General features: G+C 44.4%; 1 protein-coding gene across 1 annotated transcript in view; it reads left to right on the top strand.

Annotated features, from left to right (window-relative positions):
- The window catches only part of LOC148141827 (putative G protein-coupled receptor 139), a 57,108-nt gene extending 36,543 nt beyond the window's left edge, over window positions 1-20,565 (top strand). Inside the window, exon 2 of the mRNA XM_087977613.1 lies at window positions 19,634-20,565. Within this exon, the coding sequence (XP_087833739.1) occupies window positions 19,634-20,565 (932 nt within the window). The remainder of the gene's footprint in view (window positions 1-19,633) is intronic.
- The last annotated feature ends 1,024 nt before the right edge of the window (window positions 20,566-21,589 follow it).

Raw genomic sequence — 21,589 nt, 5'->3', positions numbered from 1 at the left:
AGAAATTGTACGACTAGCCAAGAGGAAAAGGGAAGCGTACATAAGGTCTAGGCAGCTGAGAACAGAACGGGCCCTGGAGGAATAGCGGAAGAGTAGGACAAGTCTTAAACAAGGAATCAAGCGGGCTAAAAGGGGTCATGAAATAGCTTTAGCGAGCAGAACTAGGGAGAATCCCAAAGCATTTTATTCTTACATAAGAAGCAAGCGGATAACTAGAGAAAAGATTGGTACACTAAAGGATAAGGAAGGAAGGCTGTGTGTCGAACCTGAGAGAATGGGTGAGATTCTGAATGATTACTTTGCATCAGTGTTCACTGAGGAGAGGGACATGATGAATGTTGAGATTAGAGATAGACGTTTGATTATTCTGGGTTAAGTAAGGAAGATGTGTTGGGTAGGCTAGAGGTTAAGGTGGACAAATCCCCAGGACTGGATGGGATCTATCCCAGGTTGCTGAGGGAGGCGAGAGAGGAAATAGCTGGGGCCCTGACAGATATTTTTGCGGCATCCTTAAATACAGGTGAGGTGCCAGGGGACTGGAGGGTTGCACATGCTGTCCCCCTATACAAGAAGGGTAGTAAGGATATTCTGGGTAACTACAGACCAGTGAGCCTGACGTTGGTGGTGGGAAAGTTGCTGGAGAGGGTACTGAGAGATAGGATCTGTTTATATTTAGAAAATAATGGGCTTTTCAGTGATAGGTAACATGGTTTTGTGTGGGGGAGATTGTGCCTTACTAATTTAATAGAGTTCTTTGAGGAAGTGACCAAGTTGATAGATGGAGGAAGAGCTGTTGATGTCACATACATGGACTTTAGTAAGGTGTTTGATAAGGTTCCCCATGGTAAAACTAATGGAGAAAGTGAAGTCACATGGTGTGCAGGGTGTTCTAGCTCAGTGGATAAAGAACTGGTTGAGAAACAGGAGACAGGAGTAGTAGTTGAAGGGAGTTTCTCGAAATGGAGAAAGGTGACCAGTGGTGTTCCACAGGGATCAGTGTTGGGGCCACTGTTGTTTGTGATATTCATAAATGATCTGGGAGAGGGCACTGTTGGTATGATCAGCAAGTTTGCAGATGACACAAAGATTGGTGGAGTAGCAGAAAGCATAAGGGACTCTCAGAGAATACAGGAGACTATAGATAGACTGGAGAGTTGGGGGGAAAAGGGGCAGATGGATTTCAATCCAGGCAAATGTGAGGTGATGCATTTAGGCAAGACTAATTCTAGAGTGAATTATACAATGAACCGAAGAGCCTTGGGAGAAGTTGATGGGCAGAGAGATCTGGGAGTGCAGGTCCATTGTACCCTGACGGTTGCTGCACAGGTGGATAGAGTGGTCAAGAAGGCATATGGTATGCTTGCCTTCATTGGACGGGGTATTGAGTATAAGAGCTGGCAGGTCATGTTAAAATTGTACAAGACATTGGTTTGGCTGCATTTAGAATACTGTGTGTAGTTCTGGTCACCACATTACCAAAAGGATGTGGAAACTTTGAAGAGGGTGCAGAGAAGGTTTACGAGGATGTTGCCTGGTATGGAAGGTGCCAGCTATGAAGAGAGGTTGAGTAGGTTAGGTTTGATTTCCTTAGAAAAAAGGAGATTGAGGGGGCACCTGATTGAGATTTGCAAAATCATAAAGGGTATAGACAGGGTGGATAGAGACAAGCTTTTTCCCAGTGTGAAGGATTCAATAATGAGAGGTCACACTTTCAAGGTGAGAGGTGGAAAGTTTAAGGGGGATACATGCGGCAAGTACTTCACACAGAGGGTGGTGGGTGTCTGGAAGACATTGCCAGAAGAGGTGGTAGCGGCAGGCACAGTAGATCCATTTAAGATGCGTCTGGACAGATGCATGAGTAGGTGAGGGGCAGAGGAATACAGATGCTTAGGAAGTGGACGACAAGTTGAGACAGTAGATTTGGATCAGCTCAGGCTTGGAGGGCCGAAGGGCCTGTTCCTGGACTGTAAATTTTCTTTGTTCTTTGTTCTTAGCCCCAGGCTATTTAGCCTCTCTCTATAGCTCAAATCCTCCAACACTGGCAACATCTTTGTCAATCTTTTCTGAACTCTTTCAATTTTCACAACATCATTCCAATAGGAAAGAGACCAGAATTGCCCTTGCTAATACGCATTGACAGAAAAAAACGGTGGCGTCGAAGAGCAGGCCCCCCCAGAGGGGAAGCTTGCGACAGTGGGAAAATTTCTACAGATGCAACATGGCCTCTCTACTCCTCCACTGAATACTCTGACCAATAAAAGAAAGCATACCAAATGCCTTCTTCACTATCCTATCTACCTGCAACTTTACTTTCAAGGAGCTATGAATCTGTTGTCCAAGCTCTGTTTGTTCAGCAACACTCCCCAGGACCTTACCATTAAATATATAATTCCTGCTCTGATTTGCTTTTCCAAAATGCAACACCTCTCATTTACCTAAATTAAACTCCATCTGCCACTCCTCAGTCCATTGGCCCATCTGATTAAGATCCCATTGTACTCTGAGATAACCTTCTTTGCTGTCCACTAAACCTCCAAATTTGGTGTCATCTGCAAACTTACTAACTATATCTCCTATGTTCACATCCAAATCATTTATATAAATGACAAAAAGAAGTTGGACCCAGCCCTGATCCTGGTGGCACACCACTGGTCACTTGGCTAAATGACTCGCTTGTAATGTAGAGTGATGCCAATAGTGTAGCTTCCAATCCCCAGTGGCTGAGGTTACCATGAAGGATTCTCCTTCTCAAGCTCTTCTCTGCCTGAGGGATGGCAACTCTCGGGTTGAACTAGCGCCAGTTGTCCCTCTCTCATGATAGAAGGTCATCTATATCAATTTCCTTATGGTATAAAGTTCAACTGTTGTGTAGACAGTGTGGATGATGGCATAAAATTACAAATGGACATTGATAAACTAATGGGCAACACTGTGGCAGATGGAGTTCAATATAAACAAGCATGACGTTATCCAATTTGGAGTAAAAAAGGGTAGGTCAAGGCATTCTCTAGATGGTACAAAGTGGTTGGCCAGAGCGAGTTGGGGTTCAGATGCATTGATCTTTAAAATATCACAAACAGTTCAGAAAATAATCAAGGTGGCTAATGGGATGTTGTTCTTTCTATCTAGAGAACTAGAGTTAAAGTCTAAGGATGCAGAAGTTATGCTGCAGTTAAACAAAAACCCTGGTAAGACCCCACTTGAAGACTGTCAGCAGATTGGGGCACCACATTTGAGCAAGAGTAGATTAGTCTCAAGGGAGCTCAATGTTGGTTTAAAAGACTGATACCTAAACTCCAAGGGTTACATTATGACGAGAGATTAGGCATGTTTTGTCCACAACTTTAAAAAGTTACAGGGTGATCTGACTGAAGAGTTCAAGGTGTTAACGAGAAAAGATAGGGTTGAAAAAGAGAAATTATTTCAACTGGTAGTGGATCCTAGAACGAGGCTGAATAGTCTGCAAGGTAGTGCCCAGTGTTCAGAGCAATGTGAGGAAGCATGGCTACTCACAAACAGTACTCGAGATTTGGAACTGGATACTGGATCAGTTCTTAGTTTGAAATCGGAGAGAGATTTTTATTTTATTGGTGTCTCAGTGGTTAGCACTGCTGCCTCGCAGCGTCAGGGGTCCGGGTTCAATTCCTGCCTTGGGCCACTGACTGTGTGGTGTTTGCACATTCTCTCTGTGTCTGTGTGGGTTTCCTCTGGGTGCTCCAGTTTCCTCCCACTATCCAAAGGTGTGCAGGTTCGGTGAATTGGCCATGCTAAGTTGTCCCATAGTGTTCAGGGACGTGTAGGTTAGGTGCATTAGTCAGGGGTAAATTATAGGGTAGGGAAATGGATCTGCGTGGGTTGCTCTTCAGAGAGTCAGTGTGGAGTTGTTGGGATGAAAGGCCTGTTTCCACACTGACGGGATTCTAATTCTAAATGTATTGAGGGATAGTGGCCAAAGGCAAGTATCCGGAGTTAGGCCACAGATGAGCCATGATCTCATTGGATGGTGGAACAGCCTTGAGTGACTGAATGACCTTCCTCTCCTCCGATGTTACTATAATCTGGTTGTGAAAGTTCACGAGGGAAAATGGAGTATAACACTAAAGATTTCTTCACTGAGTAGAACATGAGCCAGTCTGTTTGAGATATAAACAAAGTTATTAAGGAGAGAGGTGTAACTTTGTACAGAGATGGGTCAGTGGTCAAACAGTGAATGTACGCACAGCAAATATTACACATTCTTCTCAGGTGAATAAACACAACAGAAACAGTGGATTCAAAATAGCCATGAAGTAAAATGCTGCTGTTAGCTTCTAATAATAATACTAACTCATTTGTAATACTGTCCTGTGGGAGATGTCATCAAACTGAAAATTGTTTTCATTGTTCTGTGAACCTGAGGGTGTAGGTTCCACCATGTTACCCTGAAGGGGGAGCTGGTTTGATCAGAGTCTGGTTTTGGTCTTGTAGTTGAATTAATTTTGAAGACTGGAGCTTGTTCTGAGGCTGCATTTGCTGATCGTGAGACAGGCACAAAGGTTCCCAATGTTAATTTTTTTTATTTTGGCTCATTAAGTATGGTGGGTGTGGCTGGACTGGCCAGCTCGACATCAAAACACACTCCAAAGTCCTCTGTCACTGTCTGACATGTTTTCTGTTTGTCTCCCCCAACATGAGCACGTGTAGAAGATGGCCATTCAGCCCATTGTGGAAGAGTCTGGTGCTGGAAAAGCACAGTTAGTCAGGCAGCATCTGAGGAGCAGGGGAGTCAACATTTTGGGCAAAAGCCTTTCATCAGGAAGAGCTTATTCCTGAAACGTTGTCTCTCCTGCTCCTCAGATGCTGCCTGACCGGCTGTGCTTTTCCAGCAGCACACTCTTGGACTCTGATCCCCAGCATCTGGACTCCTCACTTTCTCCTCTTCAGCCCTTTGTGACCTCATTGACGGCTCAAATGAGCATCATTACCGAGTGCCAATTGCCTGTTTTTACTCCCATGCACTTATGTATTACTTTAACCTAAATAATCATCGAATACCTTCCTCAATGTTTCAATTCCCCACCTTCCCAGTCAGTACATTCCAGACTCTAACTGCTCTCTGAGTGGCAGAGTTTTTTTTTCTCAGATCTCCCTCACTTCTTTTGCACATCTCTTCATATCTGTGCCCTCTAGTTCCTGTTTCTTTCACAAGTGGGAAAAGTTTGGTCCTATCTACTCTATCCAGCCTACTCATACGTTTGAAAATGTTGGTCAGGTATCCCTCTCAGCCTCCTTCTCTCCAAGGAGAACAGTCCCAACTATTCAATCTATCCTCACCACAGGAATCATTCCTGTGAACTGCTTCTGGACTCTGTCCAATGCATTCTCTTCTTTCCTATAATGTGATGTCCACAACTGCCCACAGCACTCCAGCTGAGGTCGAATAAGTCTCTTGTACAATTTCAATATCACCTCCTTGCTCTCACACTCTATGCTCTGACTAATACGTACTCCTCATCATTTTTCACCCTCCTCTGTATTCCTATGGAAACCATGAGAGCCATTGATGTTGAGCAGTCACTATTCTCTCTGGTCATGATTGCAAACTCATTTTTTTGCTAGGAAAGTCAAAATGTAAATAAATGTGTAAAATGCCCAGTGTCCGAACTGTCTGATTCAGGTGAAAGGAAATTCACATTATTTTTTGTCATTAACAAAACAAAATATTGCAAAAAATACAATTTTCCTAACTGATAGGGAGAACTGAAAAATGAATTTCTATTTTCTTTCAATTTCCCACCAAATGCAGACAGACACACAAAGAGAATAAAACATTTAGGAGGGAAATAAAGATTGTCAGAGAAACATTGTTGAGTATCATCAGTCAGGACCACAAAATGGATTGAGTTATTCTCATATTCCTTTTGACTCTTCATTGGAGACACAAAGTTATTTACAAACTGGTTCTCATTCTTTAGTTGGCTGGCTGACGATTATTCGGATCATGAGTCTTTCTTTTCCCTTTGTGTTTCTGAATTCCCTGACTCCTGGTGTCTGTTCTGATCCCTGGCGAGAGGATATGAAGTTGTGGGTCTGATTCCCATCGGTTCTGAAGCTAAGATTATTCTATCAGCAACAGCAGTGTGTCTCTGTGTAGGGTGTGGGGCCTGGTGTGGGGCCTAATGTGGAAACACAACTGGTCAGTGAAAGCTGTAAAAGAGATTTGATCAGAGGCATCCTATACATGATTTGGATGTGAACATAGGAAGTATGGTTAGTAAGTTTGCAGATGAAACTAAAATTGGAGGTGTAGTGGGCAGTGAGGAAGGTTACCTCGGATTACAACAGGATCTTGATCAGATGGGCCAATGGGCTGAGAAGTGGCAGTTGGAGTTTAATTTAGATAAATGTGAGATGCTGAATTTTGGAAAGATAAATCAGGGCAGGACTTGTACACTTAATGGTAAGATCCTGTGGAGTGTTGCTGAACAAAGAGACCTTGGAGCGCAGATTAAAACCCTGAAGACAGGGGTTTAATGAAATGGGAGGGGTGGAGGGGTTCAGTTGTCGGGGTAATTAGAAATCCCAAATGAAAGGAGGAGGTAAGAATGCAGGTCAGCGATGTGACAGATGGTTACCAGACAATAAAGGGGAGGAAAAACTGGTCAACGTCTTTGTGCACCAAGATATTATAAAAATGGAGGGAAATGTTCCAGTAGAACAAACTTAAAAATTGCTCAAAACATTTGAAATAAAATTAATGAGTAAATGGCACAAATAGAAACAAATGGGTATGATTTGGTAGTGATTACTGAGACATGTTTCCAAGGAGACCAGGTCGAGGAATTGAATATCCAAGGAAGATAGACTGACAAGAAAAGCAGGTACTGTAGCTTTGTTGGTGAAGAAAGGGATCAGTGCTGTAATGGGGAATGGCATAAATGTAGGAGATCATGTTGTGGAATTAGTCTGGGTAAGAATAAGAAATAGCAAAGGGAATAAGTACGTGGTGGGTGTAATCGATAGGTCCCCAAACAGTGGGGCACTGTATAAACCTGGAAATATTAGAAGCTTACACAAAAGGTATGGCAATAATCAGGGATGATTTTAACATGGTCATAGATTGGAAAATAAAACAGACAAGGGCAGCCTGGAGGCAGAGTTCATTGAATGTATTAGAGATTGTTTCTTGGAACAGAACACTGTGGAACCACCTAAGGAGCAGCCTACTCTGGGTTTAATATTGTGAAATAAGGAGAGATTAAATGATTACATCATAGAACATAGTACAATACAGCACAGAGCAGGCCCTTCAGCCCATAATATTGTGCTGAGTATTTATCTTAATCGAAGATCTACCAAACCTACATACCCCTCAATTTTCTGCCATCCATGTGCTTGTCCAGCAGTCGCGTAAATGTCCCTAATGTCTCTGACTCTATTACCACGGCTAGCAGTGCCTTCCACACACCCACCACTCTCTGCATAAAGAACCTACCTCTGACAAATCCCCTAATCCCCTAAACCTTCCTCCAATCACCTTAAAATGATGACCCCTCATAACACCATTTCTGCCCCGGGGAAAAGTCTCTGGCTATCTATTCTATATATGCCTCTCATTGCCTTGTATAACTCTATCAAGTCACCTCTCTTTCGTATTCTATCCACTCTCTACTCTTCATAAGATAAGCCCTCCAATCCAGGCAGCATCCTGGTAAATCTTCACTGTACCTCTCTCTGTAGCATCTAAATCCTTCTTATAATGAGGCAACCAGAACTAGACACAATATTCCAAGTGTGGTTGAACCAGGGTTTTATAGACCTGCAGCAAAATCTCACAGCGCCAGGGTCCCAAGTTCAATTCCAGCCTCGGGCGACTGTCTGTGTGGAGTTTGCACATTCTCCCTGTGTCTGCGTGGGTTTCCTCCGGTCCTGCCACAGTCCAAAAATGTGTAGGACAGGTGAATTGGCCATGCTAAATTGCCCATGGTGTGAGGTGCATTAGTCACAGGAAAATGGGTCTGAGTGGGTTGCTCCTCGGAGGGTCGGTGTGGACTTGGTGGGCCGAAGGGCCTGTTTCCACGCTGTTTAAAAAAACTCAATCCCCGTCACCTTTGTTAACAATGCAATCGACTTTGATGGCAACTTTGAGGGATCTATGTATGTGGACCACAAGATCTGTTGTTCCTCTATACTGCCAAAGACTCCTGTATTTAACCCTGTATACAGCATTCAAATTCAACCTTCCAAAATGAATCACTTCATATTTATCCAGGTTAAGGTCCATCTGCCACTTCTCAGCCCAGCTCTGCATCCTGTCAATGTCTTGTTGAAGCCTGCAACAGGCCTTGACACTATTTACAACACCACTGATCCTTGAGTCATTAGCAAGCGTACTAACCCACCTTTCCATTTCTTCATCCAAACTACAAAGAACAGAGATCCAAGAATAGATCCCTGCAAGGTACCATTGGTGGACCTCCAGGTGGAATACTTAGACCATAAGACATAGGAGCGGAAGTAAGGCCATTCGGCCCCATCGAGTCCACTCCACCATTCAATCATGGCTGATGGGCATTTCAACTCCACTTACCCGCATTCTCCCCATAGCCCTTAATTCCTTGTGACATCAAGAATTTATCAATTTCTGCCTTGAAGACATTTAGCGTCCCAGCCTCCACTGCACTCTGTGGCAATGAATTCCACAGGCCCACCACTCTCTGGCTGAAGAAATGTCTCCGCATCTCTGTTTTGAATTTACCCCCTCTAATTCTAAGGCTGTGTCCACGGGTCCTAGTCTCCTCGCCTAACGGAAACAATTTCCTAGCGTCCACCCTTTCCAAGCCATGTATTATTTTGTAAGTTTCTATTAGATCTCCCCTTAATCTTCTAAACTCCAATGAATACAATCCCAGGATCCTCAGCCGTTCCTCATATGTTAGATCTATCATTCCAGGGATCATACGTGTGAATCTCCGCTGGACACGCTCCAGTGCCAGTATGTCCTTCCTGAGGTGTGGGGACCAAAACTGGACACAGTACTCCAAATGGGGCCTAACCAGAGCTTTATAAAGTCTCAGTAGCACAACAGTGCTTTTATATTCCAACCCTCTTGAGATAATTGACAACATTGCATTCGCTTTCTTAATCACGAACTCAACCTGCATGTTAACCTTTAGAGAATCCTCAACTAGCACTCCCAGATCCCTCTGTACTTTGGCTTTACGAATTTTCTCACCGTTTAGAAAGTAATCCATGCATGTATTCTTTTTTCCAAAGTGCAAGACCTCGCATTTGCTCCCATTGAATTCCATCAGCCATTTCCTGGACCACTCCTCCCAACTGTCTAGATCCTTCTGCAGCCTCCCCACTTCCTCAGTACTATCTGCCTGTCCACCTAACTTTGTATCATTGGCAAACTTCACTAGAATGCCCCCAGTCCCTTCATCCAGATCATTAATATATAATGTGAACAGCTGTGGCCCCAACACTGAACCCTGCAGGACATCGCTTGTCACCGGCTGCCATTCCGAAAAAGAACCTTTTATCCCAACTCTCTGCCTTCTTTCAGACAGCCAATCCTCAATCCATACCAGTAGCTCACCTCGAACACCATGGGCCCTCACCTTGCTCAGCAGCCTCTCATTTGGCACCTTATCAAAGGCCTTTTGGAAGTGTAGGTAGACCACATCCACTGGGTTTCCCCGGTCTAACCTACTTGTCACCTCTTCAAAGAACTCCAACAGGTTTGTCAGGCACGACCTCCCCTTACTAAATCCATGTTGACTTGTTCTAATCCGACCATGCTCTTCCAAGAATTTAGAAACCTCATCCTTAATGATGGATTCTAGAATTTTACCAACAACTGAGGTTAGGCTAATTGGCCTATAATTTTCCATCTTTTGCCTTGATCCTTTCTTAAACAAGGGGGTTACAACAGCGATCTTCCAATCATCCGGGACTTTCCCTGACTCCAGTGACTTCTGAAAGATCTCAACCAACGCCTCCGCTATTTCCTTAGCCACCTCCCTCAGAACTCTAGGATGTAACCCATCAGGGCCAGGAGATTTATCAATTTTAAGACCTTTTAGCTTTTCTAGCACTTTCTCTTTTGTAATGGCAACCATACTCAACTCAGCCCCCTGACTCCCTTTAATTGTTGGGATATTACTCATGTCATCCGCTGTGAAGACTGACACAAAGTACTTTCCATCCACTACCACTCACTGTCTTCTTTCGGCCAGCCAACTCTGTATCCAGACAGCCACATTTCCCTGTATCCCATAGCTCCTAATGTTCTGAATGAACCTTATCAAATGCCTTACTGAAATCCATATACACCATATTCCCTGCTCGACCTTCGTCAACTTGCCTTGTCACATCCTCAAAGAACTCAATAACACTTGTAAGACATGTTAGAATGTTTGAATCTCTACAGTGTGGAAACTGGTCATTCGGCCCGACAAGTCCACACCAACCCTCCGAAGAGTAACCCACCTAGACCCCTTTCCCCAGTACTCCACATTTCCCCCGACGAATGCGTAAAGAACCTACCTCTGACTAACCCCTGACTCACCTACGCACCCCTGAATACTATGGGCAATTTTTAGCATGGTCAATCACCTAACTTACACATTTTGGGATTGTGGGAGGAAACTAGAGCACCCAGAGGAAACCAAGCAGACACGGGGAAAATCTGCAAAGTCCGTACAGACCTGCCCCTCTCAAAGCCATGCTGACTAACTTTAATCAAACTAGGTTTTTCCAAATAGTCATAAATCCTATCTCTCAGAATTCTTTCCAGTACCTTGCTTACCCCAGACATAGTACCAATTGGTCTGCAATTCCCAGGGATTTCCCTATTCCCTTTCTTGAACAGAGGAACAACATTCACCTCCCTCCAATCATCCAGTACTACTCCCGTGGAGAGTGAGGACGCAAACATCCTCGCCAGAGGTACAGCAATCTCATTCCTCACTTCCTGCAATAACTTGGATATATCTGGTCTGGCCCTGGGGACTTATCTATTTTGATGCTTCCCAGAATTTTCAGCATATCCACTTCCTTAATATCAATCTGTTCAAGCCTATTAACCTGGTCCATGGTGTTCTCACTATCAACAAGGTCCCTCTCTCTGGTGAATACTGAAGGAAAAAACTCATTTAGGGCCTCCCCTGCTTCTTCAGATTTCAGGCACAAATTCCCTCCACTATCCCTGATCGGCCCTACCCTCTCTCTGATCATTCTCTTAGTCCTCACATAAATGTCAAACACCTTTGGGTTTTCCTTAATCCTTCCAGCAAGGCTTTTTCCTACCCCCTCCTAGCTCTCCTCAGTCCATTTTGGAGTTCTTTCCTCGCTACCCTCTAATCGTCTAAAGCTGTGCCAGATCCTTGCTTCTTTAACCTTAAGTCAGCTTCCTTCTTCCTCTTGGTGAGAAGCTCCTCTTCTCTTGTCATTCAAGGCTCCTTCACCTTCCCGTTCCTTGCCTGTCTCAGTGGGACAAAGTTATCCAATACTCACAATACGTGCTCCTCCACATTTCTGTTGTGTATTTCCAGTAGAACAATTATTCCCAATTTATAGTCCACAGCTCCTGTCTAATAGCAGTAGAATGTCCCCTCCCCCAATTAAATACCTTCCTGTACTGTCTGTTCCTATCCCTCTCCATGTCTCTGGTAAAGGTGAGGCAGTTGTGGTCACTGTCACTGAAATGCTCTCCCACTGAGAGATCTGACAACTGGCCTGGCTCATTGCCTAGCACCAAATCCAATATGGCCTCTCCCCTCGTCGGCCTATCTACATATTGAATCAGGAATGCATCCTGGACACACCTGACAAAATCAGCTCCATCCAGACCATCTGCACTAAGGAGGTTCCAATCAATATTGGGGAAGCTGAAGTCACCCATAACAACAACTCTGTTCCATCTGTACCTTTCCAAGATCTGCTGTACAATCTGTTCTTCCACCTCTCTGCTTCTATTGGGGAGGGGGTTTATAGAAAACACCCAATAAAGTGACTGCCCCTTTCCTGTTACTGACTCCCACCCCCCATGCTGACTCAGGACACAAACCCTCCTCAGCAACCTGCTTTTCTGCAGCTGTGATGCACTCTCTCATTAACAATGCTACTCCCCTCCCCTTTTAAAAAGAACAGGGAGGGATAAAAGATCTAAACCCTGGCACATCCAACAAACATTCCTGCCCATGTCGTCATTACATCGTAGTTCCAAGTACTGATCCATGCTCTCATTCATCACTCTTATTCCTGACACTCCATGAATCATAGAATCCCTACAGTGTGGAAACAGGCCCTTTGGCCCAACAAGTCCACACTGACCCTCTGAAGAGTAACCCACCTGGAACCATTCCCCTACTACTCTACAATGACCCCAGACTAATGCACCTAATCTACACATCCCTGAACACTATGGGCAATTTACCATGGCCAGTTCACCTAACCGGCACGTCTTTGGATTGTGGGAGGAAACCAGAGCAAACCCGCACAGACTTGGGGAGAATGTGCAAACTCCACACAGACAGTCGCCTGAGGCTGGAATCAAACCCAGGTCCCTGGTGCTGTGAGGCAACAGTGCTAACCACTGAGCCACCATGCTGCCTTGCATTGAAACAGACTCATGTTAACCCACCCCTTTGTCCTAACAACTGTGTATTCTTCCTGACAGACTCTGCATTCCATTTCTGCCCATTCAACAGCTACCCTCTCCTCTGATCTGTAGCTCTGGTTCCCCTCCCCCTGTCAAACTAGTTTAAACCCTCCCAAAGTGCTCTCGCAAATCTCCCGCCCAGAACATTGGTGCCCCTTCAGTTTAAGTGCAGCCCGTCCTTCATGTTTAGACCCATCTTCCCCAGAAGGTACTCCAATGACCTACGTATCTGAAGCCCTCCCTCCTGCACCAGCCCAGTAGCCACGTGTTTAGCTACACTCTCTCCCTGTTCCTCGCCTCACTAGCATGTGGCACCGGTAGTCATCCTGAGATTACTACTCCACTCATCCTGGTTTTTAGATTCCAACCTAACTCCCTGAAATCACTTTTTAGATCCTCATCCCTTTTCCTGGCTATGTCATTGGTGCTAATGTGCACCACACATTCTGGCTGCTCCCCCTCCCCCTTCAGAATCTTGTAGACTAAGTCAGAGACAGTCGGTTAAAGTGAGTACTGCAGATGCTGGAGATTAGAGCCGAGAGTGTGGTGCTGGAAAAGCACAGCAGGTCAGGCAGCATCCGAGAAGCAGGAGATTCAACGTTTCGGGCAAAAACCTGAAAAAAAAATCATTCCTGATGAAGGGATTTGCCCAAAACATCAATTTTCCTGCTCCTTGGATGCTGCCTGACCTGCTGTGCTTTTCCAGCACCACTCTCTCAATCAGAGACATCCCAGACCCTGGCACCTGGAAGGCAACATACTTTCCGAGAGTCCCGCTCGCAACCTCGGAATCTCCTGTCTATCCCTCCAACTATTGAGTCTCTTCCCACTACAGCTTTTCTATTCTCCCCCCATTCCTTCTGAGCCACAGATCCAGGCACAATGCCAGAGACTTGGCCACTATGGCTTTCCCTGTTAGATTGTTCCCCCTCCCAACAGTATCCAATACGGTATACCCATTATTGAGGGGAACAGCCACAGGGGATCCCTGCATGTCTGCCAGTTCCCTTTCTGTCCCCTGACTGTAATCCATCTACCTTTTACCCTGTACCTCAGGTGTGCCTATCTCCTTGTAACTCTACTCAATTACCCCTCCGCCTCCCAAATGATCCGAACTTTATCCAGCTCCAGTTCCAGTTCCCTAACACGGTTTCTGAGGAGTGGGAGTTGAGTGCACTTGCTGCAGATGACGTCAGTGGGGGCAGTAGTGGTGACCCTTACCTCCCACATCCGACAGAAGGAGCATTCAAATGTCCTAACATCAATTCCCATTGTTCTGAATTCCCAAGGAGTCGATTGAAAAAACTAGTAACCATACCAAATGGGTAAGTTAAAAATCACACAACGCCAGGTTATAATCCAACAGGTTTCATTGGAAGCACACTCGCTTTCGGAGCGACGCTCCTTCATCAGGTGATTCTCCGAACCATACCAAATGGGCACAGTGAAGCTTTTTGTTTTGGTTAGTGGAGGAAGTTGGGTGGGAGGCACTACCTAAGTAGAGTTTCAGGTAAAGCAGCTGCACAAATATAATACCTCACTTTGTCAGCAGCCCTGTGTCTGCTCCTGCTCTGTGCGCTCCGGCTATTCATCAGGTAAGTTATTAAAGATTAAATTAATTTGCTGGCAGTTCCCTGGTCCTCACTCTCACTGTTCCAACTGCTGCTGCAAGAATGGAGGCTGCTGATCTCATGAGGTAAGTTTTTAAAGGAGGATCCCTTGGGGAGTAGTGACTATAGTCTGATAGAATTCAAAATTCAGTTTGGGGGTGAGCAAGTGGAGTCCCACAGTAGTGTTCTGGAATTAAAGAAAATAAATTACATAGCCATGGGACAGTTTTGGCCTGAGTAGATTGGACAGGAAGGTTTAAAGGTAAGTCAGCAGATGAACAGTGGCTGATGTTTAAGGAACTACTCGATGCCTCACAATTAAAATATGTCCCAATAGGAAGAAAGGTGGTTAGCACATGGCTAAACCAGGAGGATCAAGGACAATATAAAGTCAAAAACTAAGATAAGAACATAAGAACTAGGAACAGGAGTAGGCCGCCCGGCCCTTCGAGCCTGCTCCGCTGCTCAATAAGATCATGGCTAATCTTCTCATGGACTCAGCTCCACTTACCCACAGTTTCACTATGTCCCTTAATTCCTTTACTTTTCAAAAAAGCAATTACTGAAATAGCATTGACTACTTCCCTGGGCAAGGGATTCCATAGATTAACAATCCTGTCAGTGAAGAGATTCCTTCTCAGTTCAGTTCTAGATCTGCCTCCTCTCATCTTGACGCCGTGCCCTCTTGTCCTAGTCTCAGCTACCAGTGGAAACATCCTCTCTATTTCTATTTTATCGATCCCCTTCATGATTTTATATGTTTCTATAAGATCCCTCCCTCATTCTTTTGAAGTTCAACGAATATAATTCCAATCTACTCAGTCTCCCTCAGAATCCAACCTCCCCAATTCTGGAATCAACCTAATGACCCCCCTCTGAACCCCCTCCAGTTCCAGTCCATCCTTTCTCAAGTAAGGAGACTAAAACTGCACGCAGTACTCCAGGGGTGGCCTCACCAGCGCCCTACACAGCTGTACCAATACCTCCCTGCTTTTAAACTCAAGCAGAGGCAAACCAAATTCCAAATTCCAATGGCAGACTGGAAAATTGAGAAACTTACCAAATAAACAAAGGGATACTAAACATTTAACAAAAAGAGCTAAGGTAAATTATCAAAGAAAACTAGCACAAAATATCAGAAATGATGTCGAGGGCTTCTGTGGGCATTTCAAAGGGAAAAGAATCACTAAGGTGAATGTTAGTCCTTTGGAAGATGAAACTGGAGAGTCCCTCATGGGGAACACAGAAATGGCAGTAATGCTGAATCAATACTTTGCCTCAGTTTTCACGCTGGGGCACTACAGTGCCGTGCCCGCTAGAACGGGCAAGTCCGAGGCAATAGATAAGGCAGAACTTAGAACAATCACCATCGATAGGGAGAAGATACTCAGTAAACTATTAGGATTGAGGACAGACAAGACCCCCGGGCCTGATGGCCTACACCCTGGCGGATTAAAGGAAGTCGTGGTAGAGGTAGTGTATCTATTAGTTACACTTTTCCAAAATTCCCTGGACATGGGAAAGGTTCCAGTGGATTGGAAAAGTGCTAATGTAACAACCTTATTCAAAAAGGGAGGGAGGCAAAATGTGAGAAATTAGTATAACATCTGTTGTTGGTAAAGTGTCAGAGTCAAATATCAATATCAGCACATTTGGTAAGTCAGAATGCTATCCATCGGAGTCAGCATGGTTTTATGAAGGGCAAATCACGTTTGACTAATATGCCAGAGTTTTTCGAAGATGTAACAAACATAGTGGACAAAGAGGATCCTGTCAATGTAATATATCTGGACATCTGGAAGGCATTTGATAAAGTGCCACACAAATAGTAAATTCACAAGGTTGGGTAATCTGAGATTGGGCTAATTTATTATCTTGGAGAGGTGACTAGCTGATGGAGAGAAGACAAAGAGTTGGGATAAAGGGTTTTTTTTATGGATGGCAAGCTGTAACTAGTGGGGTGCCACAGGGCTTGGTCCTTGCTACTTACCATCTATGTTAACAACTTGGATACAGGGATAGAAGGCTGAACAGCCAAATTTGTGAATGACACAACAATAAGTTGGGCGGGAAATTGCAATGAGGAAATAAGAGCCATACAAATGGATATAGAGAGGTTAGGAGAGTGGGCCGAATGTGGCAGATGGAGTTAACGTGGATAAGTGTTTCTGAAAAAAAAACTGTGTTTGAGAAAATGGAGTGACCTGTTACCTGACTGAGGAGAGTCTTCAGGGTGCTCCAATGCAGACCGATCTGGGTATCCACATTTAATAAGTCACAGAAAACGAGCATACAGGTACAGCAGATAATAAAGAGAGCGAATGCAATGTTGGCTTTTATAGCTCCAGGAAGAGGATATAAAGGTAAGGAAGTATTGTTGCAACTATGCAAGGCATTTGTGAACCGTACCTGGAGTATTGTCCAGTTTTGGTCCCGTTATTTGAGGGAAGATGTGGTGATGTTGGAAACAGTTCAGAGGAGGTTCACTAGATAGATCCCAGGGACAAGCGGTTGGTTGTATGAAAAGAGATTGAAGCGTTTAGGCCGATACTGTGGGGAATTTAGAAGAATGAGCGGAGGTCAAATTAAGGGATTTAAATTGATAAAGAGTGTGGATAAAATAGTTGTGGAGCGGAAGCTTCCTCTTGTTGGGCAATCTCGGACGAGTGATCATAGTCTTAGGATGAGGGGCAGCAAATTTAAAACAGAGTTGAGGAGAAACTATTTCTCCCAAGGGGTTGTGAATCTGTGGAATTTACTACCCCAAAGTGCGGTGGATGTTGGGACAGTGAGTAAATTTAAGGAGGAGTTCGACAGATTTTTAATTGTTAATGAGTTGAAAGGAATTGGGGAGAAGGCAGGAAAATGGGGATGAAGAGTATATCAGCCATGATTGAATGGTGGGGCAGACTCGATGGGCTGAATGGCCTAATTCTGCTCTGATATTTTATTAACTTATGAAGGTTCATAATTTCTTGAAAGTGGAGATCACAGCTAGATTAACAGCACAGAGATGGAACGGAAGGGAGTGGTCATCCACAACAAGCTTTCTTGGACTCTTCACATGGATGCATTGGTCACAAAGGTCCAATAACATCTCTTCTTCCTCATGCAGCTGAGGAAATTTGGCATGACGCAAATACTCTTGCCAACTTTTATAGGCGTGCCATCCAGAGCATTCTGTCTGGATGTATACCACTACCTGGTATGACAACTGTACCATTTAAGATTGGACACGGTTACAGAGAGTGGTGAACTCAGCCTGGAAAACCCAATGAAGGAAGACATGCCATATGCCTTCTGAAAAACTCTATCGACCTGTGTTGCTATCTCAGGTAACAATGGACCTGAACACCCAGATTTCTCTGTGCATCTATTTTCCACAGGGCCTTTTCATTTACTGTATAGTTTGTTCTTGATTTGAATCTTCCAAAATGCATCACCTTGCACTTGCCCAGATTGAACTCCATCTGCCATTTCTCTGCCCAACCCTCCAATCTGTCTATATTCAGCTGCATTGTCTGACAGTCCCCTTCACTACCTGCTACTCCCCCAATCTGAGTGTCATCTATAAACTTGCTAATCAGACCACCTACACCTTCCTCCAAATTATTTATGTATATCACAAACAACAGTTGTCCCAGCATCGATCCCTGTGGAACACTACTGGTCAGAGGTCTCCATTTTAAGAAACGCCTTTCCTCCACTCTTCTCTGTCCCCTGCTGCCCAGCCAGTTCTTTGTTCATCTAGCTAGTACGCCCTGGAACCCATGCACCTTCATTTTTTCCATCAGCCTACCATGGGGAACCTTATCAAACACCTTATTGACGTCCATGTATATAACATCAACATCAACTTTCCCTCATCAATCAACTTTGTCAATTCCCCAAAGAATTCTATCAAGTTGCTAAGACATGACCTTCCCTCAAAAAATTATGCTATCATTGATAAGTCCATTTTCTTCCAAATGTAAATAGATCCTTTGCCTCAGTATCTTCTCCAGTAGCTTCCCTACCACTGACGTCAGGCTCACCAATCTATAATTACCTGGGCTATCCCTACTATTCTTCTTAAACAAGGGGAAAACATTAGCAATTCTCCAGTCCTCCAGGTCCTCACCCCGGTTCAAGGATGCTGCAAAGATATCTGTTAAAGCCCGAGTTATTTCTTCTCTTGCTTCCCTCAGTAACCTGGAATAGATCCCATCTGGACCTGGGGACTTGTCCACCTTAATGCCTTTTAGAATACCCAATACTTCCTCCATCCTTATCCTGACTTGACCTAGAGTAATCAAACATCTATCCCTAACCTCAGCATCCTTCATGTCTATGTCCTCAGTGAATATTGATGCAAAGTGTTCATTCAGAATCTCACCAATTTCTTTGACTCCATGTAGAACTTTCCTCCTTTGCTCTTGAGTGGGCAAACCCTTTCTCTAGTTGCCCTCTTGCTCCTTATATCTGAATAAAAGATTTCAGGATTATCCTAACCCAGTTTGCGAAAGATATCTCATGATCCCTTTTAGCCCTCTTAATTCCTTCTTTCAGATTGGTCCTATATTCCCAATAGCTGAAAATGTGTTGCTGGAAAAGCGCAGCAGGTCAGGCAGCATCCAGGGAACAGGAGAATCGACGTTTCGGGCATAAGCCCTTCTTCAGGAATAACGTCGATTCTCCTGTTCCCTGGATGCTGCCTGACCTGCTGCGCTTTTCCAGCAACACATTTTCAGCTCTGATCTCCAGCATCTGCAGACCTCACTTTCTCCTCCTATATTCCCAATATTCTTCCAAAGCTTCGTCTGTCTTCAGGAACCTAGACCTTATGTCCGTATCCTTTTTCTCTTAGTTAGTCTCACAATTTCACCTGTCAATCAAAGAACAAAGAAAATTGTTGCACAGGAACAGGCCCTTTTGGCCTATTTCCTCACCTTACCATTTCTATCCCTCAACATGTCTCTCCTGCACTCTAATCAAGCTCTTGTTAAAAGCCTCCCACCTATCAAGTGTGGATTTACCTTCAAACAGCTGCTCCAATCAACATTGCCCAGCTCCTGCCAAATTTTGATATGGTTGGCCTTCCCCCAATGTAGCCCTCTTCCTTTTGGACCACTTATGTCTTTGTCCATGAGTATTCTAAAACTAATGGAATTGTGATCACTATTCCCAAAATGAGCAATCTACCACTGGGTGCAGTTATCCGCCTGATTGTTGTCTGGATGTCATTAAACAGGCAAGCGAGTGGGCTTCCGGTTCCCAAATAACAACCATCTGAACCACTATTTCATTTCTATTGCTGCAGTCTTACCTTCGCTGTGTTAGTGTGACATGCAAGATGATTGATCATTAACTATAGTTCATTTTCCATTCTCTCCTGTAGTGAATTTACTGGGAATTGTGATTCTTTCCCATGGAAAGTGTGGTCTCTCTACCTGCACAACACGCTACCTGGTGTCCATGGCAATAGCTGATCTACTGGTCATTATTACTGAGGTCATCATCTATCAAATCAATTATTATTATTTCCCAAAGAATTTCCTCGATATCACTCCAGTGTGCAGTGTAAACGCTGTCCTGTCATCGGCAGCCACTGACTGTTCTGTCTGGTTCACTGTCACTTTCTCCTTTGATCGATTTGTGGCCATTTGTTGCCAGAAGCTGAAAACAAAATATTGCACGGGGAAGATTGCGACTGTGGTTCTAGCAACATCATGTATCCTGCTTTGTTTGAAAAACATCCCCTATTACTTTGCATACAAACCTTGGGTGATAATTGACAATGTGCCTTGGTACTGTGTTGTGAAGCCAAGCTATTATACAGATCACAAATGGATGGGGTTTTCTTGGTTTGACACTGTTTTAACTTCATTGCTACCTTTTGCTTTGATTTTACTGGTCAATGCTCTGACCGTCAGATACATTTTAGTGGCCAGTCGAGTGCGTAAGGGCCTGAGGGGTCAGAGCAAGGGAGAGAGTCACAGAGACACAGAAATGGAGAGCAGACGGAAGTCTATGATTTTACTGTTCACAATATCTGGCAGCTTCATCCTCCTCTGGTCAGTATTTGTTTTAGAATTTGTATATTATAACATCACTGGAGCAGATCCAACAGATTACACACCATCAGAATACGTTTTCCAACAAGTGGGAGCAATGATGCGGAATTTCAGTTGCTGCACGAACACTTTTATTTATGTGGTGACTCAATCCAAATTCCGAGATCAGCTGGAGAGTATGGTGAAATATCCAGTTACTTCAATTCTTCCAATAGTGAAGAAACATAAGAACAGAGACATGTCCAGAGCTGGGTAAACAACCAGGGTGCTCTACTCAGTGATTGACAGCTCTCATGGTCAATCATGAAAGGTTACACAGTGACTGGTAGCTGATTTAGCCAATCAGAAAACTCGGCTCACTAACTTACTGTAATGTCAATCACAGAACTCTGTCCCTTGTCTGACAACCATATTCCTGATGAAGGGCTTTTGCCCGAAACCTCAATTTTCCTGCTTTTCGGATGCTGCCTGACTTGCTGTGCTTTTCCAGCATCACTCTAAGCTTGACTCTGATCTCCAGCATCTGCAGTCCCCATTTTCACCTAACAACCATACTGGCCAATCACAGAGTGACGGAAATAGCCCTAAGCAAGTCAAGGAGCTCTGCTCAGTGACGGTCATCCAGCTCAGGTGGTCAATGCTCCCAGACAGACATGTTCTCCAGCATGGCCGCTCTGTCATCAGGAACCTGACTCTCATTCACAGCTGAACTCACTCGGCAATTGTACATGTCCTCTGACAACTGTAATGTAGACTTGTGTGTATCTTTGTGTGAGTGCGTGTGTAACTGTAATGAAGACTTGTGTGTATCTTTGTGTGAGTGCGTGTGTCCAATGAGTATCTGTCTCTGACTGTGTGAGGTTAGGAGTCCAAGAGTGTGGTGCTGGAAAAGCACAGCTGGTCAGGCAGCATCTAAGGAGCAGGAAAATCGACATTTTGGGCATAAGCCCTTCATGATTCCTGATAACCAGCATCTGCCGTCCTCACTTTCTGAGTTGATTATAACCTTACTGTGAAGCCTTTTCCAAGGATGCCTACATTGAAGTTCTCCTCCTCTCTCTACATTCCTGAAGGTCTTATGCTTGAAACGTCGATTCTCCTGCTCCTCAGACGCTGCCTGACCTGCTGTGCTTTTCCAGCACCACCCTCTCGACTCTGCTCTCCAGCATCTGCAGTCCCCACTTTCTCCTGTGTGGGGTTATGTGCAAGTTTAGGGTCTGTGAGTCTGTGTGCTCCTGGATTTGTTCCTGTTTGTACATCTGTCTACATTTTTGTGTGAG

Source organism: Chiloscyllium plagiosum, unplaced genomic scaffold, assembly GCF_037043375.1.
Source record: "Chiloscyllium plagiosum isolate Xiang-an unplaced genomic scaffold, Cpla_swu_hap1 HiC_scaffold_32, whole genome shotgun sequence".
NCBI classification, from domain to species: Eukaryota; Metazoa; Chordata; class Chondrichthyes; order Orectolobiformes; family Hemiscylliidae; genus Chiloscyllium; species Chiloscyllium plagiosum.
This window is presented reverse-complemented; position numbering and strand designations above follow the sequence as displayed.